We start from the raw sequence: 27,600 nt of genomic DNA on the forward strand, positions 1-27,600 counted from the left end.
ACACAAACTTTATTAATGATGCATAGTATACACATAAAAATAATGTTGCCAGCTGATATATTCTGTTTGGCATCGGTTGTATCATTTTTGGCAACTTTATCGCCTGCACCAGGGAAATGGAAAAGTACCTAAGAACTCTTTTAAATTATAACTAACAAAGTTTTTAGAGAATTACAAAGCCAATACAATATTCATAAAATTTGGAGTTTCAAAAATAAATAACAAATGGTAATTTATATAATAAGTAGATGGTGAACTTTTTCATTTCATCAATGGCCTTTGGCCAATGGTCAAGCACAAAATGTCACTTTTCTTTTCGAAAACAACTAAAATAAACAAAGCAGCATAAATGCAGCAACACTGCCCTGTCTATTAAGTTGATTCCATTGATATTCATTATGGCTGCTGTTCAGTTACCTGACAAATACAAATGATAATAAAAATCATTGATGCAAGAAATAAACATGTATACATAACTCAGATTTAAGAAATAGATTTAAAAATTTATTTATAAAAAATACACTCACAGCATCTGATATTTCAAACAATGTAAGAATTTAATGTTTGAAAAAAATATCAACGGTAGTTTCATGACAAGGCCTTAAATTTTGATCAATAAATCCAATGGAGAATTTATTCACAGATTTAAAAATATCCAATCCACGTCCTATTTTAATAATCCATCCATTATCTAATCTTATTTCTCTATCGTGTAATGTATCAGAATATACGATTTCTAATTCTACATTATAAGATGCAAGACTGTTCCTGATGCTATCAAAACGAGATCTTTGATTAGCGTGATCCTGCTGATTAGCGCCAGTAGTTAAAATTATTTTCTTTAATTCAGAACAAAATCTAATCAAGAGTTCGCAAAAACTTAAGAAGTTATAGGTTTGATGTACATTTCGAATATAAGGGTCCTCTATTTCAACTTTTTTCACAGTTTTATCCAAATATTTTCTAAATAAATTTTCGTAACTAAATCCGACACCACTGTTGGGTATTTGAATTTGTTCATGGTAGTTACCTGAGTCTTTTTGCTGCTGAACTATTTCTTTGATTTTTTCAGCACGTGAAATATATTCAGCAGCTTTCTGACGTAAAAGTTCTTGTTTTCTTTTATCCGGTGTACTTTTAATTACATCTAAAAATAACTGTATACCTTCTTGGTATGATGCGAGTGCAGGAGGGTATTTACCTTCCTTATCATATTGCACAGCTCGACTAATGACGGATATTGCAGCTTGTTCTACACCATTAAGTATATTAGTTTCATACTTTTTTGCATTCATGTTTTAAAATATATATCATCTACAGAAACAAATCACAAATTCAGAATGAACTACATATATTTGCTCTTAGAATCAAACACATAACAAAACTGCATAACAAACACTACATAATCATGCTATGTTTATGTTTACATTAGAGGATTTTGGCATGACATCAAAGGTTTTTGCTTGGACATTGCAATGATTCAAAATTAATTTTTAAGCTTCATTTTAGCATTTCTTTGAAATATATAAAAATTTGACATGAAAAAAATGGCTTTGATGGCATTATAAAAACCTAAATATCATGAAATAAGAAATGATAAAATTTTGAAATATTGAATGCAATAATTAATTGTTATTAAATACCTTTTTTATAGCCTATTAATACTAAAATTGTCTTTTCTCGTTTTAATTTTAAATTTTTACAGCTTTTATATATTTACCTGTTAAACAAAAGATAACTATTTATTAATGTTGGTAAAGCTTTTGATAACTCAACTTTATTAATGCAACGTGACGTCATTGGAAAATGGAACGATGGCGGAGGGGATTTCACTAAAGTGATTGGTTTCGCTGTTGAATTAATGAGAAATTTGCATTTAATTACTTCACACTTTATTTCCATTTCTTCCCATTTAGATATTTTCTGATTGCAAATTGCTTATTACTCTTACCGTAAAATGGACACTGGAGACGATGAATTATACGATGCTGATTCGGGTAATGAATCTAGTGCAGAAGATGAAGATGAAGATGAACTTTCTATTTCATTAGAGCCAGAATCTTCATCTAGAGAAAAATTAGAGACTGAAGAGTTCCATTATGAAGTTTTATCAACTGAACAAATAGTACAACACATGGTTGATTGCATACGCGAAGTAAACACTGTAGTACAGGTAATGTTTACATTTAGTGTTAACTCGATATTGTTGTTTATTATGATGTCATTATACTTCAATTTCTACGTGTTTACAAAATAATCATGATATGCATTCTATTGACTGATATTGTATCACTATTAGTATTATATTTAAATACCCATCACTTGTAATTCGTTTTGAATGTGAACTTAATTATTAATTATTTGCAATGTTATTTAAATTTAATTGCAAGTATGTAAATATGCAAGGTGTATCGAAAAGTATCTGTATAACTATAAACAAATAATTTTTCAAGTTATTAACGTTTCAAATCAGTAATGAGCATATTTTTATTTTGAATATTTATTAAAACTTTGCAGTTTCACAATAACTGATTTTTAAAAAGTGAAATTCCAGCTGTATCTGCGAAATACAGATTGTATATTGCATCAGAAACATTCAATCATGTATCATTGTCTGAATAAATATATTTCCGTTTAAATTAAGTTCTCATTTTAATTGTAACTTGTGCAATTTTAGAATAATATTTGAAGTCAAATTGTGTTAACTAGCAATTTTTTGTAATTCATTCAAGATTCTCCTTAAGCATATAAGATAATTATTTTTTAAATAGTTCATCCAGTATTGTATTGAAATACAAAATAATTAAAAATCAGTCTAACTGAAGGCTTTCTAATTTTGTTTCGAAGAAAGATATTGCACAATGAATTCGTCAATCCCAATCTTTCAAAGATTTAATTATGGTTGTTGGTGAATCTGAGCACAGAAATAGACTTAGAAAATCCAAAAAATACATAAAAAATCATACATTATTGATGTGTTACTTATTTTCATCCTTTTCTTTTTTAAATTATAACAAATTTAGATGCAATGTGTACAAATGTTGACAATTTTTTAATTGCATTTCTAATCTCTAACTAAAATATCTTAAATCAAATTCAATAAAGGTACTTGTCATCATGAAGATAAATAAGTGTAAATGGAGATGTTTTTTTTTTTTCCCCTCCATTTCTTTACAGAACAGTATATATTTTGTGATCAAATTGATTATGTTTATATGGAGTATTACTGGTTTAAATGTTCATTCTGTCAATCACTATTACAAATTGTTTTATGTGGCAATGGTAAATTAAGTAAAGAATGAATATATAAAAAACAATTGACTAAAAGCATTTTGAAATAATATAATTATTTTTATTGTAATTGTTTTATTCTTTAGGAATTTTTTCTTAATAATTGAATAACTCTTTGTAGTTAAAAAAAAACACATTGTTTTTAAATATTGGTATGATTTGGACATGGGAAATTTTTTTTCATTAGCTTACTACAAAATAAAACAGGCTTTGCCAGTAATCCCGTGAAAAGAAATAGCTTAAAATAAACTGTAAAAAGGTTGTGATTTTAATACCCTGTTAAACTTCCCTATCTCCTCTAACCAGCGTCAATTCTGTCAACCTTCTAGCTATGGGGATTATTATGCGTAGTTAAATCTCGAGAAAAATAATTTCATTCACAGTCATAGGAAATTTTAAACCACATCATCTAATTATTTCAACAAAAGAAAAGGTACTTTCATATTTTCCTTGTAATTAGGTTTTTTTTTTTTTTTTTTTTTAATTTTTTTTTACTCCTATCTGAAGGTTGATTCTATGTTTATGTATATTATCATACTTACATTATGTATTTAATTAATCATGTGTTTCTGGACTATTAATCAAAATGTACATTGAATAGAGAAATATATAGAGATGATAAACATGAGTACATTCTCTTAATATACTTAAAATATTAAATGCTTATTGATATAAATGAAGAAAACTTTCTAGATCTAATCCAGGGTGTCTGCTAGTCTTGTTTAAACTAAACAAAACTTTTAACTTTAAAAAATCTATGAAATATTTATTTTATGTTAATCTTTTTACTAAGAATCAATCACTAATTTTCAAAAGTAAACCTTAATATTCAGTTTTAAATAAAGTAATAAAAATGTGTTTCATTGAATAAGATATTTAAATAATTTTTTTAATTATCTACTATAATTAATAGCTGTTTTTCAGAATTCTTTTGTGACAGTTTATGGATGTAGCATCCTGTTCAACCTTTAGCTGAAATACTCCCTTGACTTGTCTGTACTATAAATAAAATGGAGCGGGTTTTCCATTGGGAAACCAAATTGTTTCACTAATTGTAATTAAGGAAACCTCTATGCTGGGCAATTATACCTATATATACACTGTCATTCTTTGTAGAATTTATTTCCTCAAAATGTAGCATAAAATCTCACAAGGAGTCACCCTGCATAAATTAAAATGAGCATCTGTTAAATATCTTTGTATATCAGTTTCATTTATGCATATGTGTTGCATACAGCTGATACATGTTATGATTTTTTTTTTAATAATCTTGCTGAGTATTTTCAATTATAAGCCAGAAGTGACCATATTGTTGATAGTAAAAAATACTGGGACTTATTATTATTTAAAATGCGCATATTATAGAAAAATATGTGCTGGAAAATATACCAATGGTTTATATGATTATTAAAGATTACTAGAAATTTAAGGCTAGGTGTACTGTAAAAAAACATGTTAAATAAATTAGGTTTGTTTGTTTTTTTCACTCTACATTAATCAAATCTAGTACATAAGATGGCAAACCTTCATATAAGTTTCACAATGAGCATAAATCTTATTCAGATAATGAATTATAAGTATTCAATCAATCTAATTTTTTTTCATAATCTTTATTATGATTAATTTTTTATTTATTTTAGGAAAAAAAACAGATATTTAATATTGATTGTTGCCTCACACTGTTAAAACTTGACAGCTTGTAAAATTTTTGCAAATTTCATAATGGAATTCCACCATGTTGTTGAGCCTAACCCAGTTATTTATATTGAGGTCTTCCTTCATATTCTTCAATATCTGTATCCAAAAACAAACAGTTTCAGAAAATCATCTTAACATAAAATATTATTATAATGGGTGATGGATCACCTTCAAATGATATTTTTAATTTTCGTTACAGTGAAATTATGCTGTTTAAAATTGGGTTGTGGAAGTTTTTCTGTTGTGAAATACCAGGGATTATTGGCCATTATCTGTGCATCCTTTATTATTTTTCTTGGATTTAAAAAGTTGAAAATTATTTATATTTAAAATAAAATATACCTGATTATTATATGTTTAGCTGAGTGTTTACTCAGTTTTGATTCTTTTTCCCCCATTTTTAGATTCCACCTACAATTACTCGGATCCTTTTAAATCATTTCAAATGGGATAAAGAAAAACTTTATGAAAGGTATAGAATTCTTTAATAATTTTTTCTATTGTTTTATAATCTAAAAAATGCATCGAATGAAATTCTACTTTTCGTTAATTGAATGCATTTACTATTTCAAAAACATATTATCAGTTATATAATTTATTATAAATGAAGTTTAATATAAATAAAATCATAAAGCTGTCATTATATTAATTATGGAATTTTCTTTTTCCAGATATTATGATGGTGATCAAGATGCTTTATTTAAAGAAGCCCATATAGTCAACCCTTATAAAGCTCCAAGCACATCATCGAAGGTAAGCTTTTTGCCTTTTAGATAGTTAACCCTATCGTGACGGGAGGCTTTTATTATAGATGTATGCACCGGAAGGAGCATACGTGAAAGGAATCATCCCACATCACATTTTGCATCACTGAGCCTTTGAAGAAGAAATATCACAAGAAATAAAGTTTAAGTTCTAACTTCGTCATTTTTGTCGACCTTTTTAGATTATTCATTCATTTATAATATGAGCACATTTTTCTACTGACAAGTTGTTTTCTTGTCTAAATAAATCAAAACCAAGGATTTACATAATAAAAAGAGAAGTGCAGGAAATGTATCTGAAAGCTACACAAAATACAACAGAAGTTACAGCAAAACTTAAAAAGGCTTCTTACAGTGACACAGTAATAGCAAAAAAGAAGAAGAAAGGAATTTGGAGACCAGAGATGCAAATGATTCTATCAAGTGGAATTACTCTTCTACTCTCACCCACAAAAAAAAAAAAAAAAAAATACTAAAATCAAAGTATAAAGTGTAAAATACTCAAGTCAGGCTGAATATGAGCAAACTGAAGGTCAGGATACTAAAACTATATTTCAAAAGTAATGGACACAGAGAGTCATCTCATGGCATTTAAAAATTCTTTCAGCTTAAAATACACATATGCATCACCATCCCATGAGTTTGATTTCCAGAAATGCACCAGTGGTATACCTGTTGTGAAAGGGTTACGACTTTGTAAAAGCATAAGTTTGTTGTGTTTTAAACCTGTAAGTTAGCTTAAGTTCTTTGTGATGATCTTATTGTTATCATATGGTTTACATCAATGTCAGAGAATTTATTGAATATGGAAATTGAATAAGAAAGAATATATATATTTAAAATAAAAGAAATGAAATACTATAATAAGTATTGGGCAGGGGAAATTACTTAGATTTTTCCCCCCTTCTCCATATATCGCATTTAGTTTTCTTTGATCCTAATGAGGGATGAGACAATTTTATGTCTTAAAAAAAGATTGATTGAATGTTAATGTTTTTCAATAATCCAAATAACAGTTCTACTTAAGTTATTTTATTTAAAATGTTTCATTAATTGTAATTTTGCTCATATTTTAGGATTCCAGATTTGGACCTAGAACAGAAGAGTGTGAAATTTGTTTAATGACAATACCAAAAAATGTAAGTTTTTATAATAATGTTTGGGATATTTATAGATTTAAAAATTTGGAAATTATTATTAAAAGTATATAAATAAAACATTATGCAAATATTTGGGAGGGATTGCAAGTATTTTAATTTTATAAATTTTGTATTGGGATTTAATTCAGTTCTTATGTATATTTCTCTTTCATCTTTTATGTGATTATATTGTTATCAAGCTCATTTAGAATAAAAATATGTCGTAAAGTATTCATATCGAAAACTAATTTGTGTTTCTTAAATAGTATTGTGCAAAGAATCTGAATAATAACAAAAATAGAAATAGTTTTCAAGGAATAATAGAACATTATAATTGCATTTGATTTTACTATGAATGAAAATTACACATTTTTGCTTATAATAAAAGTGTGCGTGCGTGTGTGTGTGTGCGTGCACACTCGCTTGCTGGTATAGTACAGGCTGGATCATTTGATCTATAACTAGCTTGACACATATATATTTTGAAGGGTAACAATATGCACTTTGTATCTTTGTAATTTATTTAAAAATTATGTACATTTTGGCATCTTTCCATGATATTATCCAAAAATATAATACAAAATAATTTTTATATCATTCTTAAAATTAAAAAATATATATATTCAATGATACTAATTTTTTTATATGAATGAATATGAATTAGATTTCTATTTTTAATAAAATTAAATTAAAATGTAACCTGCACGAGTTAGTGGCTTACTTAGGAGAAATTAGCTTTTATCATGACGTTGACAAAAGCTCCAATTTAACAGATTAAGTTAACTCTTACAGCAAACTAATTTTAGAGGAGTGTAATTTTCAGCCTATATCATTAAGGAATAATCATATTTCATTCCTTAATTCATTAGATGTTGTGATGAATTATGAAGTTTATATTTTTTATATAAAATCCTATTCTCTTATTTAGTAAATTATTTTCAAAATGCCAACATTTTCAATAAAAAGAAATACGACTAAAACTGAATGAATTGTGAAAGTTTGAATATTACTATCTTATATATAATGCTATTTTAGACCACTTCATTGACCGTCTCAAAGAAGATATGCTAATCAGTGCCTGGTGATTACCCAAGATTAACAAGCTAAAAGTGATAAAATTATTGATAGTTCTATTACAATGATATTCAGAACATTATGACTTGTTCATATGTGGTTGCAGTAAATTGGATCTTTTTTATTTAAATGTTGAAGTGTCTAGAATATTTCATTGAATATGACGCAAAGTATTGTAAAAATGCATATAAGACTTTGCACTATATACATCTGTTTTCTGTATTCATTTTTTTTAATGATGTTTGGTTACAGCAGAAAAAGTTTTTGTATTAATGGAAGTTTAAACACTTCCACTTCATTTTAAAACTGAAATTTTATGGCAATTAATATAAAATAAAGAAAATGCTTAGCAGAATGATGTATGACTTCTATAATAGTATGAATCATATGGCTATCAAAATTTGAAGTTTAAAAATATTTTACTGAAGGAAATCGGGTTTTATATAAAATACTTTTATCGATCATTAATCCTGGCCAACCAGTTGACTGCCAAAGACAACTAGTATTTATTAAAAACTCACTTTTTTTTTATCTAGGAAATCTTTATTCATTTGCCATACTCATCAAAGAAAGTATTAGTACTTACATTGTTAACAACCACCACTGAAACAAATTCTAATTGTAATATAAATTGAGCTATATTAATCATTTGCATTATTTGTTTTCATTTTTATCCAAAAAGTTTTATATTTCTCTTATTTCTGTTATTTTAAATATAGATGATGACAGGCATTGCTTGTGGGCATCGTTTTTGCACTGAATGCTGGAAGGAATATCTAACAAGTAAAATTATGGACCAAGGAATGTGTCAGGTAAAAAATTTGTTTTATTTCTTGTTTTGACTGCTAAATCAAGTCTGTTGAAAATCTTGTCTTTGCTGATCATAATATGCATATTTCAATTACTAACGTGAAATTTTAATATATTAATTTCATTATAGAGATTCTAAAATTTTTTCTAGAGGCAGAGGTGGTTCTTTTCCCCCAATATTTGTGACAGGGAAATTTTGTTTCCAAACAAAGTAACCCCAAAGATGGAGAGCAATTTTGAAAATTCAGCATTAATTTGATTTTTATTTATTTTTATATGATAAAAAGGGTTTAAAAAATCTTAATAAAAGCTTTGATGTAAAGTAAAGAAGTAATTATAAATGTCTGCACTGTTACTTTCAAACGTTAAATGTTTTCAGATGTTGGAAATTCTAAAAGAAAATGGCCCTGTGTGATATTTTTTTTTTTTGTGTGTGTGTGTGTCTCCATTTTTCATTGCTTGTGATTTTCTTGCGATTTTTTTCATGTAATATTGTGCAATTGTGATATTTGATAGTATTTGTAGTTTACATAACAATAAATACAAATTAATGTAGAAAAAAATTAAGAATTTAAAATGCAAACAGTGTAATCTTTACCATTTTGATTTGTTAAACATGCATGTTTAGAATATAAAATTGAGGTGTTCTGGCCTATTCCAACTTCTATTTGATAAAAATTCAAAACTGAAGTTTCTGTTTTGAGAAAGATGCATTTTAATATAAATTTGCGATTAATAAAAAAATTCCTGTTATTAACTTGAAATTAAATTTCGAATTATTATTTTTGCAGATAATTGCTTGTGCTGCACATGGTTGTGACATTCTTGTGGATGACCAAACAGTCATGTGAGTTTATAATAGTTATAATCTATAAAATATTAAAATTCATAGTATTTGTTCTTGTATCTGCAAAATTATTCTGAATCAATATGACAATATTTTCAGAAAAGTAAATAAGTAAATTAAATTATTAAAGCTTTTTATTAATATTTTTTATTATTGACTGTGTTAGTCTAATTTTATTAAAAATTAACATATTGGAATTCCTTGTAAAGTACTGTTATTGATAAATTTTGTATATATGCATAATATAAATGGAGTGCATCCCACTTGCAATAAATTAGTACAAGAGATGAAATTTTTTTGACCTTTTATGCTATGTACAAGGGGCGAGATAAGAAGCTGTTCTTGTTTTATGGAATAACTGAGTAATTTATCTAGTTTTGGATAGTTAATGTTGTTGTTTTTTTTTATTATTATTATTATTCAAGTAATTGTACTATTATTTGCAGCAAATTTCTTAAAATTTGAATTTGATATTAGAAAACTATCAGTTAATTATTCTGTATGCATGAATTCCAACAATTTGTACTTTATCTGAATGTTATAAAAATTATTTAAATATTAATTATTTGAAAAATTAAAATACTTGGTAATTAATTATAAGCATGATAATTAATAAGCTTAAAATACTTACTTATACTTTTTTTAAAATTTTAATGTACATTTTTTGCAGGTCCTTAATAACTGATCCGAAAGTGAAATTAAAATATCAACATCTTATTACTAATAGTTTTGTGGAAGTAAGTTTTGGATTCTTTCAGATAGTTTTTAGTTCCTAATAATTCTGAGTTACTATATTATGGTTGCAATTCATTCATTCATAGTGATCTTTATGCTAAAATGAACAATTTCTAAAAAACTAACTATATTTTAAAATAATAAATGCTTTATGTATTCCTTCTGTAAATAAAAAAAAAGAAAGGAGAGTTATTAAGTATCTTATAAATTTTTAGTAATTTTTAAATTGTTTCTTTATTTAAAAAATCTTGGAACATGGATTAGCTTCCCCACCCACCTTTTATAATATTTCAGGATTTACAAACTTAACTCCAATTAGATAGGATTTACAAACTTAACTCCAATTAGATTAAATTCAAAGCAATGAGAAATATGCCTGTTGGATTAAATATTAATGCTCAAAAAATTATTACAGATAGGATTTGAAAGTGGAACATGAAATTTTTTTTTTTTTTTTTTTTCCCCTTTTTGATAACTTAGTCCTTTAAGAAGCAAAGTCATAAAATTCGATTCCCCATGATTTTCACCAAAGTCATATATATCTTGAGAAAGATCTTCAAAATGCTAATAAGAAAAATTGTTTTTTTCCTTTCTGTCAAATCATTGCTTTGATTTGAATGGTATCACACTGAAATAATTGACCACTTGATGGGTTTGATGAACTATAATAAATGTTTTCCTCTCTTGTTTTGCATTAAACAGGGAAACTTCAATTGTTCAACAAATTATAAGTAATTTATTGTATTTATGATAATTACTTTACTTTCTTATATAGTATAAAATTATGTTCTATTGTTAAAATCAAGTTTCTTAATTGAAAAGCATTTAAATTTTTTATATGAACTGTAAAGTAGACTACTTTTACTCTTGTAAGATTTTTTTAAAGGAGGAAAAAACCTTTTAGTGGTTGAAATTCTATCTGTAGATTTTGTATGTAAATTTTCAAACCATAAGCATTTTCATTTTAATATTTGATTTTATTTGACAATAAAGCAAAAATAAGCATTGAATATATATTTCTATTTAATTATTTAACAAATGAAATCACTATAAATAATCCATGTACTTTTGAATTAATTATTATTTAAACATTTCTTTTAGTGTAATAGGTTATTAAGGTGGTGCCCTCAACCTGAATGTAATTATGTCATTGCTGTACAATATGTGGATGCTCAACCTGTAACATGTCGTTGTCGCCATACCTTTTGGTAAGAACTTTAGAAATAATTAGTTTGATAAGAATACAAATATGAAATCAACCATAATTGTGTGGTTGTCTTCTTCTAAATAAAAATTATTTTAATTTTAGATAGAAACTAAGTTTAAAGGTCTGTAAAAGAATAACTCATTTCCTCCATTTTGAGATCAACCTATTTGTTATTTGCTTTCTTTCATTTTTCTTTTTAATGTTTGGGAGATTTATGTTTTATTGTTTATATTAAGCTCAGCATTATTAGTTTTTAATCTTTAGTCCTATTCATTGATTTCTAATTCTGTATTTTTAATTTTAATGATTTTTCCTTGCAGTTTAATGAAAATAAATAAGCATTTTCTGATGCAAAGAATTATATATACATACTTTTTAAAATAAAAAGGAAATGAATTTATTTGATCTTGGATGAAGTGAATTATCATTATTAAATGTTTATATTTTAATTTTTATATATTTATATTTTAATACAATCATTAATTGAAAAGAAATTCAAAAAGTCCTGTGATCAACATTTTGTATTTTATTAGTTCTTTTCAGTTTGCAGGTTATTCATATTTTAATACGATCATTAATTGAAAAGAAATTCAAAAAGTCCTGTGATCAACAATTTGTATTTTATTAGTTCTTTTCGTTTTGCTGGTTATTCATATTTTAATACGAACATTAATTGAAAAAAAATCCAAAAAGTCCTGTGATCAACATTTTGTATTGTATTAGTTCTTTTTGTTTTACTGGTTATTCATATTTTAATACGAACATTAATTGAAAAGAAATTCAAAAAGTCCTTTGATCAACATTTTGTATTTTATTAGTTCTTTACAGTTTGCTGGTTATTCATATTTTAATACGTTCATTAATTGAAAAGAAATTCAAAAAGTCCTGTGATCAACATTTTGTATTTTATTAGTTCTTTTCATTTTGCTGCAATAAAATGAGATTTTTTTAAAAAAAATCAATATTGTATCATTCCATACATTAGTAAATAGTTTATTCCGAATGCTTTGCATTTTTCTTAAGTAAATAAAAATTGTAGATTTCTTAAAATATAAATCATATACATTTGTAAATCTTATCAGTATCCAAAAGTGATGTTACCAGTCCCAGTATATTTTAAAGTGGTTGTTGTATTTTAAAGAATTTAGCTTAAATATCTCTATCATCTCTATTAAAATCTTATGTTTAAAACAAAGCTTTTTGTCCTTAAGATGTTAAGGAATACTAATTTTGACTTATTTGGGCAGTATGGTCAAATAAAGATTGTTGCACCATAAATCCCTATCGAAAATACCAACCTGTTTTGGTATAAATTATTATTTTTTTGTACCAACTTTGTATAAATTATTATTTTAAATTGTTATCAGTTGTATTTGTTGAAGGATTTCGTTAAAAATTTATTATCCTTGTTTCTATTTAAAAATATATGTATTGTTCCCTTGTTTAGTTTGTTTTGGATGTTCAAATGACTTACATTTTCTTATAGCTTTGCATGTGGTGAAAATTGGCATGACCCTGTAAAATGTAATTTATTGAGAAAATGGCAAAAAAAGTGTGATGATGACAGTGAGACTTCTAATTGGATTGCTGCTAATACTAAAGTAAGACTGAATTTTGTGACTTTATTTTATTGCATAATTTATTTTTCATCTACATCATTGTATAAATATTTTTTTTTGGTCAGAAAATGTTTATTTAGTTTTATAAGATCCAAAATTCATATTATTATATAACAAATTACTATTACAAATTGCCAGTTTCATTTAAATGTATATTTTTATAATAAAAAATATAAATGTTCACAAAATCTCAAATTTATTAGTTTTTAGTTTAAAATAACATATTACTATGAAAAAAAATATGTAAACAGAAAAACATTACTTATTAAAATTTTCTGTGCATGAGAAAAGTGGACTGTATAAATTTTGTTCAAACCAGAAAGCAGCAACAAAAGATTAATGTTAAATTAATTAAAACCATAGGAGGAAAACATTGTAAAAGGGTAATAATATGGTATCATTAAAAAATCATTTTCAGAGTTGTATTAATTTGTGGCAAAATTCAGCAAAAATTTAGCAATTCCAAATATTCTACTATAGAGTTTTCTAAAATATATATTTTTGGTTTTCTTTGCAGTGATATATTTGGGCATTTTGTTGCCCTAAGTGATGTATATTATAAGGTCCCTCTTTTAATAAGTAGTTGATTTAATTTCAATACATTTTTAACTTAATTAGCATGTTAATAATTTATGTTAGTATTAATAATTTTGTGAAAATGTTTTTTATTTATCACTTTTTAAATATGTATCTTGATTCCAATTAAGCTAATGTCAAAAGCAAAAAATAAGGAATCGAGCTATGTCATTAGAGGTTTAAATAATTATATGTGGAAACATTATGACAAAATGAAACATATTGTTAGAAGTTTAAATAATTTCACCTTCTGCATTTCCTTAAATGTTAATGTAATAGGGACTCACTGTGACAATGAATGAATTGTATATTATTAAAATGTTAGTGTGTTAGACTAATTGACTATTGTTTGTAATTTCAAGTTTTAATTTTATAGGAATGTCCAAAATGCAATGCTACCATTGAAAAAGATGGTGGTTGCAATCATATGGTGTGCAAAAACCAAAACTGTAAGTCGGATTTCTGTTGGGTATGTCTTGGGCCATGGGAGCCTCATGGCTCTTCATGGTAAGTATAAATGATAAGAGATTTGTAGATTGCTCTTTTTTATTGAAATATATAATACAAACCAAAGATACATATTTGCTCTTTTTATTCTTTGATCCAAAAATTATATAAATGCAATGCATTATAATTAAAATAAGTTTAACCTTTGAGATTTTGATGATAATTTCTTGTTTATATTTTAAACCCTTAGCATTTTGTCTCTTTGCATTGGCCCATGTGTGAACACAATAACTACAAAGAATTCAAAATTTCTGATCAGTACCAAGATTTGGTAATATAATCTTCCCGCTGAAAATTGTGTTTCTATTAGTACACTCTTTTTTTTTTTTTTTTAACTACCTTATCTGTCAAAAAAAGTAGTATATACAAAAAGTTTTTAACATTTACATTGTCATTAAATTTCAAGGAAAAAAATTAATCTGTCTGCATATTACCACTGACATCTAAGGAAAATTTTAAATAGTTATTTTGCTCATGTGGGCATATGTTACTTCAATCCTAAAAGAATTTTGAAAATATAATACAAAGACAATTATTTCTCACCACAGATTTTAAATAGTATCTTCCCCTCGAAGCATATAAGAAAATCAAGGAAATATCATGTATTTTTTTTTTTCCTTCATAATTTTGTTTTTACTTGTATGCTCTTTTACAATTGTTTTCTATGTTTGTAATAGAATATTTGCCATGCATTTATAATAGAAAATTCTATTTTCTTTATTTTTTAAGATTATGTTAGATTCATCATTCTTATTATAAATCATTTCAGATATTCTAATTTTAATCCTTAGGGAAGAAAGTAGAAAACTTGCTAATATAATGTCAATTTCCACTATGAAATTAAAATCTCAACTTTTTTCTAGAAGATAAGAATATATGCTGATACTCTAAATGGCAGATTGTTATATCATTAGTTACCAAATTTGGCATAGTTATATTTTAGTAGGTGGACATATACAGATTAAAATGATTTTTTTTTAATATTAATGATATTGTCATTTTTTCTAAATTCAAAAAAAAAAAAAAAAATCTAAAATTCAAAAATGATTTTTACATCAGCTTAAACTACCAAAAATTATTTTCTATAGTACTGATTTAATTGTTGTACAATTTTTCTCTGTAAATCATATAGATATTTAAAGAATGTCTGAATTTTTTTCATGGCTAGTTATATCTCTACTTATTATAAAGATGAATGTGTATGTGTTGACACTCTATATGCCAGACCATATTGCATAGAGTTACCAAACTTGACTCGTATATATTTTGGCAGGTGTAAATATGCACCTCAGAATAATTTCTTTAAAATTATAATTAATTAAAAATTAAGCAAAATTTTGACATTCTTCTGTGATGTCTTTTGAATTATGACAATAGAAATTTTTTATAGAATCTTAAAATTCAAAAAAATTATCTTTTCAATGAGGCCATATAGTTTTTCTTTCTATATTAAATTTTGTTAAAATATTTTCACTGTATTTTACAACGATACACTTAACAACATAACAATGCACACAACAACCCAATTCATCCACTTTGTTGCTATTAATATTTCCTGTTGTTATTATTATATGAAGATACAGTTTATTTTTGCCTTGTTGAGTAGATTTCAGTATAAGGTATATATTTAATAAATTGTTTGATATTTTGTTCTGCTTAAAATTAATCAAGGCAATGGTGAAAATTTTCTGCACAATGCTTCTTTTCCCTGTCATATAATTGATTGTATAAAGATGTAGACAGAAAATTGAGAAAATGCAATGAACAAAATGAAGTAAGACTTTTGAAATAGTGTGAGACTATCTAATATAAACGATCTATCCATCAAATTTTTAGCTTTAAAATATAGATAGAGGAAACAATTGAAATTTTTAACATTCCAGCAATTGATTGCCAAAAATGGCTAGTTAAATAATGACTGTAATTCTGTTGTTTGTATATTTAAGTTCGTAAGCTTTACACATAGCATGTATTTTTTCCCCTATGGCTTTTAATAATTGTATGTCTGAAATATTGTTTTTTATGTTGCATTGGAACTAAGATAATTCATAGCTCAAGAAATGACAGTAAAAATTTCATTTACCCTAAAACTCAGCTCTTGACAAAATTGGTTTAAAAAATGTACAAAATAGAAAACGGCAATTTTTAATTTAGAAAAATGGAGGTAAAGATTTAATATGCAATAATTTTGATTAATAATTTTAATAAAGAAACTATACAATATATAATAAAGTTACATTTTTTAAGAGTGAGGAAAATGTTATTGCTTTTTTTTTTTTTTTTTTTTTCTTTTTGTTTAAGTGTATTGTGCGGCAAAAAATTCTTCTGCCAATTTGGAGGTCTTAAAAAAGGTATTGACTTTTAATCATTGAAGGACAACAAAGTATGGATATATTTAACTTGCATGCAAAAAGAGACTAATTTTTACTTTGAATCAGCCAATATAAATTTGAATTATTTATATATTTTAACGTTATATTGGTAGAAAAAAAATGTTTAAGATTCCTCTTCATTTAATTAATTCATTTTGTTGTTTTTTAATCGTACTCTTTGTGCTAAAAGCAAATACTGCCTTATGTGTGCATTGTTAAAGTCATATAATTTTTATATGTTTATTTCAAAGAGCATTTCTTCCTGGTTACCAAATGCTTTAATTTTATTTTTGTACTAATTCATATTGTTTGTCTCCCAGGTATAACTGTAACCGATATGATGAGAGGGAGGCAAAATCAGCAAGAGATGCTCAGGAGAAGTCCAGAGCTGCTCTGCAGCGGTACCTGTTCTACTGTAATAGATATCTCAATCATATGCAGAGCTTGAAATTTGAGCACAAGGTTTGAGATTCTTTATATTTTATTGCTTAATATTCTTCATTTAAAATAACAGTTAATGTTATATGATTTAAATAAATATAAACACTAATCAGCAAAAATCTTTTTATTATAAAAATTATCAGTGTGAAATTCTGATAAATATAAAATCAATGCCATGGTCCTTCAGATAAACAAACTTTTTGGTGAATTAAATTTCCATTCTTTGTTTTATAAAAAATTATTTTGTCATAAAATTTTTGCCTAAATTAAAAATTTTAAAAAATATCATCTTTTAGATAAAAAATAGAAGCTTCTATTAACTTATTTGCCTTTGTTTTATTTAAACGGGGAAGGGTGGGATAATAAGAATATATATTTTTAAATTTTATCATCTGGGTGTTTGCAGTTCTTTCAAATTTCCTTATGACTGGAAGTGTCTTCAATTTTTAATAAAACTGCCTTAATTTCTTTATTACTAGCCGCCTTTGGCGACCAGCCGGTTCGTCAATCTTAATGTTCGTTAAAATTTTAATAATTAAATATTTTATGCAATTCCAACTTTAACAGATTCTTCAGCAAAATATTTTAAAACTTCAAATTTTGATAGTCACATAATTCACTCATAATATTATAAAGGTCTTCAGTCATAACGTGATATGTATCTCTCTAATTTTCTGTTACCCCTCGTAGAATTTATGCTTTAAATTAAAGTGTAAAGGATTAATCTGCAATTAATATAATAATATTTTTTACTGAAACAAAGCATTTTTTTTAATAATATGATTACTGATAATAGAGTCACTGAGCGTTTAAACTTTATGGGCACTAAAGAATATCTTTCTTAATTTATGTAATATCTGAAGAATTTGTCAACAAAATTTTCTCAGATTCATCATGAACGGATCGATTCATTAACAATGTTTCATTTTAAATGCATCAAACACTAAGAAAATAAAATGAATCGTTAAAAATAATCGGTCGAAAACAGGTTTAAAAAAATTACTTAAAAACCGATGTACTTAAAACTATAAGCATATATAAAAAAATATATAACTAACATAAATACAATTTAATTACAAAAGCATGCAACTAACCTAAAAATAATTTAAATCATTGAAAACAGGTTAAAAAAAAACTACTTAAAAAACGATGTACTTAAAACTATAAGCATATACAAAAAATATATAACTAGCATAAATACAATTTACTTACAAAAGCATACAACTAACCTAAAAGTAATTTAAATCGTCCGTTGATAATGGTTGCCATGCCAACAATCAAAACACAGTGCGCAAGTGTGAATTTTCTTCGCCTTTTACGGTAACGCAAATGCGTGAATTTTTCTACGCCAGTTGAGGTAACGCTATGCAGATTATACATTTTTAATTTCCTTTATTCTGTGTTATTTTAATTCAAAAGTACTTCAGAATGAATCTGAAACATGGATTAATTAACAATGTTTTTAACCCTAGCCTTATTACTGTTGGGAGAAAAAAAAAACCAAAGCCTTACTCATTTGGCGGTGGGGAAAATGGAAGATTTTTTTGGCGGAAAAGTTGGCGGTGGGGAAAATGGAAGATTTTTTTGGCGGGAAAGTTAGTTTTTAATTGATAATTAAAATTTCAAAAAAAGGGACCCCAGGTGCACATTCCCGACCTCTAAGGTATACATGTACCAAATTTGGTAGCTTTATGTCAAATGACCTGGCCTGTAGAGCGCCAACACACACACACACTTTTGAGCTTTATTATAAGTATAGATTAATCTAATAAAGTGCTTATAAGTGGAAAATGTCAATTTATTTCTGAGGCATTTCATTGGGAAGTAAATGAATTAAAAATTAAATATGCTTACAACATGATTACGAGAATTCTGTAACTGTAGTGAAGTGTGTAAAAATAATATATATACACTCTTGTAATTTGAAATTTCACCTGATCTTTCAACTTTTTATTATTAATTTTGATTATATTTCTTTGAAACTTCAGTGTACTTCATATACTTTTATAGATTTTATAAAATTGATTGAAAATTAGTATTTTGTAATTATTTAATTTTACATGAAATATATGCCAAAATAGTTTTAAATGAAATTAGTGGCAGTTGGCAGAATTAGTGGGTTACCCAGTTTTATTGATCATCATATAAATGGGTCTTGTATGCCTTGATTCTATTGTAGTCAAATTTCTTTATGGTAATTTGGGGTGAAGATTAGTGACAACTATGAAAATGTTGTGTCTGGTTTAATATCATTCCGTTCATTTGACTGTAATTTAAAATTATAAGTTCCATCTAAAATGTCAATGAAATTTCAGAAAATGAAATATTTATCTGCCTTAACATATTCAGTTCTGTATCATTCAGTTTCACAAACTCAATTTTATATGTAGTATTTAAAAACATTTGTCAATAGTTACTATATTCCATGATTTTCTCCACCTTTTCTTCAATATCTATAAAAGAAATCTATCTGGATATTGTATTTGTATGCTATTTAGTATGCTGCTGAAATGATTACATAACAGTGTTGTATGTTGAGTTTGTTAACTGCTCTTATCTTTTGAATTTTTATATTATATTTTATTATAAAAGTTGTGGTGCAATCAATTTAAATGCCAGATTACTATTTAAGTATATGTTTCTTTGCCTTATTTTTACTATTATATAAAATCTTCAGTTTTTTCTCTCTCTCTCTCTCTCTAATTTGTTTCCTATCTGTGCACCAAAAAATATTGATTTAACCATATCTATTTATTGAAAGTAATATTTTTATCATTTAGTAGAATTTCCAAAAAAAAAAAAAAATACTAACTAAACATTGCATGAAGCATTTGTTTGTTATATTTATTGTAAATTTTAGTCATGTCATTTTAATGCTGTGGTATTATTTTTCAGTTGTACGCTTCAGTAAAAGATAAAATGGAAGAAATGCAGCAACAAAATATGTCTTGGATTGAAGTTCAGTTCTTAAAAATTGCTGTAGACATTCTGTGTCAATGTCGGCAAACCTTAATGTACACCTATGTCTTTGCCTATTATCTGAAACGAAACAATCAATCGGCAATATTTGAAGCAAGTTCTATTTTTATTCCTTTCTATCATTGACAATCCATTTGTTTTACATTTGCCATTTCATGATTCTTTTATATTTTTAGGGATATAGTTAATTTATGATGAATATAGCTGAAAAATTAATTAAACATTTAAAAAATTATTCCAAATTTTTAATAGTCACATGAAAAACAAAAATTAAGTGCTATGTCATCTAGCATGTAGATGCTACTTGTTTACACTTATACCTTGCATTTGCACTAGGTCCTTTTACAAGATGCCTAGATTAAACTGAGAAAGGTTTGCTATCGCTTATGAATTGATTCCACTTAGAAATTTAGAAGATGGCATTAAAACAGAATCTCACATGCAATCTAACATTAATGAAAAGTATGGCCTGAAAAAAAAAATTCTCTAAGAAATTTAGCTAATAGTAATGGGTCTAAATCATGTATCTATATGTTTAAAGTAATTACAAAAATAAAAGAACTGATTCTCCAGCCCCAACTATTTGTCAGATTTTACCAATTTTTATTTTATAAAATTGTATGATCCTTAAATATGTTGTCAATGTTCGATTGCCCTACACTTTGAAATTTTAAAAAAATTAAAAAGTTGTTGTTTCAAAGGAGCTATTATAAAAGTTATTCTTTTATTATTTGAAAATATTTTTATTAATGCTAATTAAGGAAGTTTAGTTGCATATTGCATAGATCATAAATTCGAAAATATCTGGAAAAGGTCTCAATTTTCTTCAACTATTAATCAAATTTTGCAATTTAAATTGGAAGTATAAATTGTCTATTACTACAAGATTTTCATTATTACTACTCTTAATATTCTTCCTTTTTTTTTTCTAGTATTCTATTATATGATTATTTAAAAAAAAAAAAAATCTGTCATACCAAACATGTAGCAAAATCATGCTGTATATTTACAATTTTCTGACAAAATTTAGAAATAATATCTAGAGCAAATAATTTTTTTTTTTTTTTTAATATATATCAATTTTCAGTATCTGTGCCTCATATGTTTAATATTTTTTCTTTCTTAAGATCTAATTTAATCTTCTATGTCTTTTGTATTCAAAGTTGAAAATTCCATACTTTAATGACAAAAAGTCTCACCAGTATTTATTTTTTTTATTTTTATTTTTTTGTTCTTGTATTCTGTGGCATGCTTGATTATGCAATTCTGTTTCTCATATGTCTACGAAATTTGGTACAATTTGTGTCCCTAAATTATAAAGTTGCTGATATTCCATATGTTCCATCACATTGAATATAATAACTATTTATTTAACTATAATTTTGTCGATAACATTTTAAGCATTTTATATCAGCCTTATAGTAATCTATATCATCAATTGAAGCAAAAATCAGTCTAAACTATGAGAATGTATTTCTTGAAATTATTTAATTAAGAATATTTATTCATTGTAGCACAATCAGAGGGATCTTGAGAGTGCCACTGAAACATTATCCGAATACCTAGAGCGAGATATCACTCAAGAAAATCTTCTTGACATCAAACAAAAGGTTCAAGACAAGTATAGGTATGATTTCTTATTTTTAACATTTGTGTTTACTTAGTGTAATTTTGTGTTTGGAATTTAATTCACTTTGTATTTAACTGTGATTTTTACTTGGAGCATCTGAATGGTATGTGCTTGTTTCATTGTATAAATGACTAATAGTTCTTAAATTGGTATGACATTAAATGTCTTTCCTCCCTTCAGATAGATTTCTAGTTTAAAATGATACATCATTTGAATTAGTGCAAACCTTTGAGCCATCAGTTATGAAATTCATGCATTATTTTATGCTTTACCATTATATGTATAAAATAAATGTGTATGTTTTCTGTCCAAGGATATAATAATAAATTTACTTCTTTCGTTAAAACAGTATAAGTACTATTATTTTTCAATATTTAATTAGTCTAAATTCAAATGTGTCTTTTCTAACTGTGACCCTATATCTCTTTCTATTAAAAAAAATTCCCACAAATTATATTTACATTAATGCAGCATAATTATTGAGGAAGTAGAAAAAATATTTTTCTTCCTTCTTCTCAACATTTTTACAAGAAAATTTGACAAATTTACAATAATCCCTATATTAAAATTTTTCTATTTTCTAGTATTTTATTATATGATTATTTAAAAAAATTCAATCATACCAAACATGTAGCAAAATCATCCTGTATATTTACAATTTTCTGACAAAATTTAAGAATAATATCTAGAGCAAATAAGTGATTTTTTTCTTAATAAATATCAATTTTCAGTATCTGCGCCTCATATGTTTAATTTTTTTTCTTAAGATCTAATTTAAGGTATCTTATGAAAGTTGAAAATTCCATACTTTAATGTCAAGAAGTCTCACCAGTATTTGTCATTTTTATAATTTGCAGAAAAGGATATATTTAGAGAATTCTCTTTAAAATATATGTTCATGCATTTGGCATACAAAGATTTGTATATAGACTTGAAAATATTCTTGAGGGGTTTTCAAAACTTTACAGTTGATAACAATGGTATTTTTCTATTTCGAAATCAAAATTAACCAGAAATTATTCACACAATTTTCTGAATATTTCAAATAGATAGAATAAATATTTAGTGAAATATGAAGTAATATTAACTTTTTCCAGATCATGACATTTTATAGCTGTTTACTTTATACAGCAATAAAATGCCATGATTAAATACAAAATCATCTAAATTTTAACTTGAAATAAATTAAATAATTTTTCTGAAAATGTCACCTATAAAGAATATTTGCTTCCTTAAATTATTTTATTTAAAAACAAGTTAAATATAGAATTCAAGATAATTTACCTGCATCTAGATATGATTTGATTTATTTATATTTTATTCAGAAGTTTAAAACTTATTAACTATCCATTATTAATTGCATGCAGAATCCTATTCACTATGAATCCAAAATTTCCAAACAAAAAAAAGCAGTGGAAGTTAAATTTAAAGTTAACATTTTGTTGAAATTATCAATTCAATATTCATTTTGCTTGTGGACTATATTTTTTCACATTTCTCAACTTATCATTAAAATGTAAAGCTTTTTTTTTTCTATCTTTTTTTATTTTAAACTTAATTTCTACCTTTTTTAAAAAACTGCTGTCATGATGTCAAAATTGTAGACCCCCCCCTTCTCCCCCCCCCAGATGTAGATTGATATAAAAAAAAAGTATTTACAGGCATTTCTCGATAACTTAATTTTAAAACTAGAACCAACTTTTTCAGAAAATAATGCAGATGACTCTGAAATTTTTAGCAGTTATTCCTTTTTATATAATGCATACTTATGTGGAATTTCAAAAGTTTGTGTAATCAAATAAATATTTTTCAGAATTTTTATCTATTTTCAGTTTACTCAATCTAATTAAGTTATCATTATGTTTTATTATTTTATTTATTTACACTTTTCCCTTAAAATTTAATAGCATTTTATTTATATTTGAATAAGTTTGGTGTAAGGTAATATCTCTGGATAGATGAATAACTCGAGTCATTAAAAAGTCATTTATATTTTGCCTGCAAAAAGTATAATTCGACTGGGCTTTTTTTTTTTTAAATGAATTTAATTCCTAATTTTTTAAAAATCTTTTTTAATACTGTTAAATTTTATTTGCATTATTAATAATTCTTATAATGGTAATATTTAATAATTAATTTTTTTATCCTTGTAAAAAGAGTATTTTTATACCAGTAGTTTTTATGAATATTTTTGTGTTTGATACCTTAATTAGATTTGCAGAGTGCATTTTTTTCTGAAATCATATCTGCAATAACATTCAGTTATGTTTTATTCTGTATTTTTTCATACAACATCCTTTGTATCAAATATTATATTTACGTTTTTAAAATCTCAATATCAACCACATAGTATGTTGAATTCATAAAAAATTTTATTTTTTCCATACTGCTTTTTAATCACAAATTATGCTGTTGTTCAAATTTAATTTTGAAATGTGCTGATATTTTAATATTTTTCCAATTTGAAACATAAACCATTTTTTAAAGTAATGAAACATAAATTTTCTTTCAGGATTTTATTCAGTATTTGAAAAAAAAATGCAATAAAACTTTAATACATTTATATAAAAGAGCAGAAAATGTAATTTTTTAAAAAAAATTATAACTTGGATCAATAAATTTCAAGAATGCTTTATCATATTTTCTTAAAATATACAAAAAGATTTTGCTTTTTTTATGAAGATGAGTATTTATACCATTTTTCATAATAATAATTTAAGAATGATTTTTCAGTTATAAGCTTCTAAAAGCAGCATAAAGTCATTCCTACTCTAATCATTTTCATGATAGGGAATTCATTAGTCAGTGCAAGTGATGCCCCCCCCCCCCTTCTGCCATCAGTGAGTCTTTCTTTTGTAAACTTCAGCTTTGGCAATCAGTCATTGTCAAAGTAGCCATTAACAGAGTGGATAACAAAAAGGAAAAAAAGAAGTTATGCCATTTTTAATTGCAAAATTAGACGTCGAAAAAAACTTATTGTACCTGTCTTGAAAGCAATTTAAAAATATGAAATAAGGCATTTTTGCCATCTGGAAGCGAATTTTATTTACTGAAAAATGGGTTTCTACCACTGGAAAAATTAAGTTATTTCATAAAATAATAAAATTATTTCTGATTTTCATTAATAGTTTTTAAATTAGATGAGCTTTCCATTTCAGTGGGATTTAAAAAGATAGAAAATATACTATAGCATTTTTGATTATAAAATAGGCTTTTAATTTTTGAAAAAGCAATAAAAATTGAAATACAAGACGCGTTTCATGCTGGTTCTGTGATTTACTATATCTAATATCACTTAAAACCAATAAACATTCTATTGCCCCAATTTTGTAAAGAGTTAAAATGATATATTTTTGTTAATTTTTTCTCTTGTATTTTAATAATAAAAAAGAAATTCTCTCTTCCTAGATACTGTGAAAGCAGGTGTAAGGCATTGTTAGAGCATGTTCATGAAGGCTACGAAAAGGACTGGTGGGAATATATTGATTGAAATGGGCCTTCTTCTGAACAGAAAACTGTCAAAATTCCTGATGCTCGAGTGAAAAAAACGAACTGATTTGCAATTCACCCGAGAAATCCCACGTCCAAATAAAACACACAAAATAAATAAATTCTGTAGGATCTTTACTGCCACGAACAATAAACATAATCTTTATATTTGTGTGTGCGTGCTGAAATAACAAAAGATCAACCTTGAAATCTGCAAAAAAAAATTTTAAGCTAGTGATTACTGTTTTGCCTCAAGATGAATATCGCCTATGATTATACCGTATTAATTTTTATGTTCCCAGTATTGATAGGTTTTAGCTGGCTGAAAGAGATATTGCTGTCGTGGAATAATTGTTGCACGTTTTCTTCAATTGTAGATAATTTAATAAAGCAAATTATTATATATATGAAATTCTTAGTTACTCAGATTGGACAGATATTTTTTGACAATTTAAAACTGTTGCTTTTTTGATATTTTGAAGGGACAATTTGATTTGTTAATTATAAATTAAATTTTATTGTAATTATTGTGTCAATTTGTGATTTAGAAATATTATAGTGATTCCAACTTTTTGATCTGATGCTATATTCTTTGTGCATGGCAGCAGGTTTTGCATGCCATGACATTTTGGAAAAAGTCAGTTCAATCTATCACCATAAGAAAATTCGTTACAAAAAATTTTTAAAAAGTGTTGAATAAAATTATCTTATTAAGAAGTGACAAACAATCTTGTATATTTTTTTTTCTGTGCAAAGGAGATCTTGAATTTAAAATTTATTTATATATAACTAGTTACAATTATTGTCTTCAAAGCTGTTACTATGAGCAGATTTGAAAAAAAAAAATATCATTACATTAACAAGGGAAAACAAGAATGTTGTTAATCATTATTACATGCCTTATGAAGTTATGATATTTGGGAATTACAATTTGATCCTTCAATAATAAATTTCAAATCCCCGAGTTTATGGTTTAGACAAAGAAAAGTCTTGAATAACAAAAAGTGTTAATGGCATTTAAAAAAAAAAATGTGATTTATTTGCTTTGGGACTGATCTCAAATTTATCAACTTGTGTCTCGAAGAAAGGCTGTGTACACACAAACACCCCGTGAATATGTGTTATATTTGAAAAAAAGTTGGATATTATTTCGTACTTGACACTTTTTATTATTTACTTAAAAAGATGTAATAAAAGGTTATGACTTAGTCAAAGTAAAATGAAGGTTCTATGAAATCTGTGGATTCTTTCCCTATCTATTTATTGTATTTGTGATATGCATATGATTTAGTTTGTATCATACCAGATATGTAAATTTGATTGTAATTTTGCTTTACTAGTTTTTGACTGTGTTATTGGTTAGTCTCGTTGTTTAATGTTGTAGAAATAATGCTCAAAATATTTTTTTCTCCTCTCTCTCTCTCTCTCTCTCTCTCTTTTTTTTTTTTTTTTTTTTTTCGGTCATTTTGACTTAGCATTCCTGGTTACCACCACCAACTTTAGTGAATTTTTTTTTTAAAAAAAATACTTCTTTTTTTTTTTTTCTTTTTTTTTTTTTTTTTTTGAATTTGTTATAATATTGTTATAGTACTTTTTTTTATAACCTTTCATTTCTAAGTTAACTAATTATTTTTTAGTTCTATGTAAAGGGGTGCTAAAAAGCATTTTCTTACTTAACTGTTAATTTGGCAGGTTTGTGAAATATTGGCATGTTAAGGATGTGAGTATACTTTAGTGTAAAAAGTTCTTCCTTGTATGTACGACCTTAATAAGTAAAAAAATTAATAGTCCTAGAGAGCTTTTATTATACCAAGGGAATTAATTAATTACCTTAAATGCACTAATTGCGGTTGGAATGACTGCAAACGATATTTCATCCTGCAGTGTACAAAAGTTGTAACAAAAATTGGACTGTGGTTAATCGTGTAATAAAAATTTTTTTTTTATTTAAATTGTGTACTTTGGTCTGTTCTGTATCTTTGTGATTTTGACAAGAATTTAGCTGTCACAACTCTATATGTGAATGAAAATGGCTTTCTATACTGAAAATGGATAATTGCAAACATTTAATATCATCTTTAATGCTAAAAATACATGCATAATTAAATCGAGTTTCCAAATTTTTTGCTTCTTCTCGCCCAAAATTTCTAAATTTTTGAAATGAGTGCTCTCTCTCTCTCTCTCTCTCTCTAATTTTGTTTTATAACTAATTTATTAATTAAATACTATGCAAGTTTATTCTATACCAATTGTTTCAACCGACCTGCCGTCTCCCATGAGTATTGGATATATTTGACTTTAGATAAATCGTTTTTTACAACTCCGCGTTCGTGTTTTTGGAAAATTTACTGATATTTGTGAAGTATTATTTCAATTGTCTAAAATTCGCTTTATCATTTACATGAAGGGCAAAAACATAATT

At 25.8% G+C, this 27,600-nt stretch overlaps 2 protein-coding genes across 4 annotated transcripts; one reads left to right on the forward strand and one right to left on the reverse strand.

Moving 5' to 3' along the window:
* Positions 1 to 1,810, reverse strand: LOC129975261 (MIT domain-containing protein 1-like). Of its 3 annotated transcripts, none has more exons than XR_008785029.1 (2): positions 1,721 to 1,810; positions 1 to 417 (listed from the first exon to the last, which is right to left on the reverse strand). XR_008785029.1 is itself a non-coding variant. In XM_056088311.1 (2 exons), the coding sequence occupies exon 1, from the start codon at positions 1,293 to 1,295 to the stop codon at positions 558 to 560; it is 738 nt and encodes a 245-aa protein (XP_055944286.1). In that variant the 5' UTR covers positions 1,296 to 1,456; the 3' UTR covers positions 8 to 417; positions 528 to 557. The 3 variants fall into 3 exon arrangements, 1 of the variants encoding a protein (XP_055944286.1); XR_008785030.1 differs by having other exon boundaries at positions 1,644 to 1,748; XM_056088311.1 differs by lacking the exon at positions 1,721 to 1,810 and adding an exon at positions 528 to 1,456 and having other exon boundaries at positions 8 to 417.
* Positions 1,775 to 27,123, forward strand: LOC129975260 (E3 ubiquitin-protein ligase arih1-like). The gene is made up of 14 exons (XM_056088310.1): positions 1,775 to 2,173; positions 5,394 to 5,461; positions 5,661 to 5,742; positions 6,830 to 6,892; positions 8,686 to 8,778; positions 9,568 to 9,623; positions 10,294 to 10,360; positions 11,460 to 11,566; positions 13,052 to 13,166; positions 14,137 to 14,267; positions 16,960 to 17,101; positions 19,976 to 20,152; positions 21,574 to 21,686; positions 25,098 to 27,123. The coding sequence occupies exons 1-14, from the start codon at positions 1,958 to 1,960 to the stop codon at positions 25,177 to 25,179; spliced, it is 1,512 nt and encodes a 503-aa protein (XP_055944285.1). The 5' UTR covers positions 1,775 to 1,957; the 3' UTR covers positions 25,180 to 27,123.
* The last annotated feature ends 477 nt before the right edge of the window (positions 27,124 to 27,600 follow it).

This window comes from Argiope bruennichi, chromosome 7 (assembly GCF_947563725.1).
Source record: "Argiope bruennichi chromosome 7, qqArgBrue1.1, whole genome shotgun sequence".
NCBI lineage: Eukaryota > Metazoa > Arthropoda > Arachnida > Araneae > Araneidae > Argiope > Argiope bruennichi.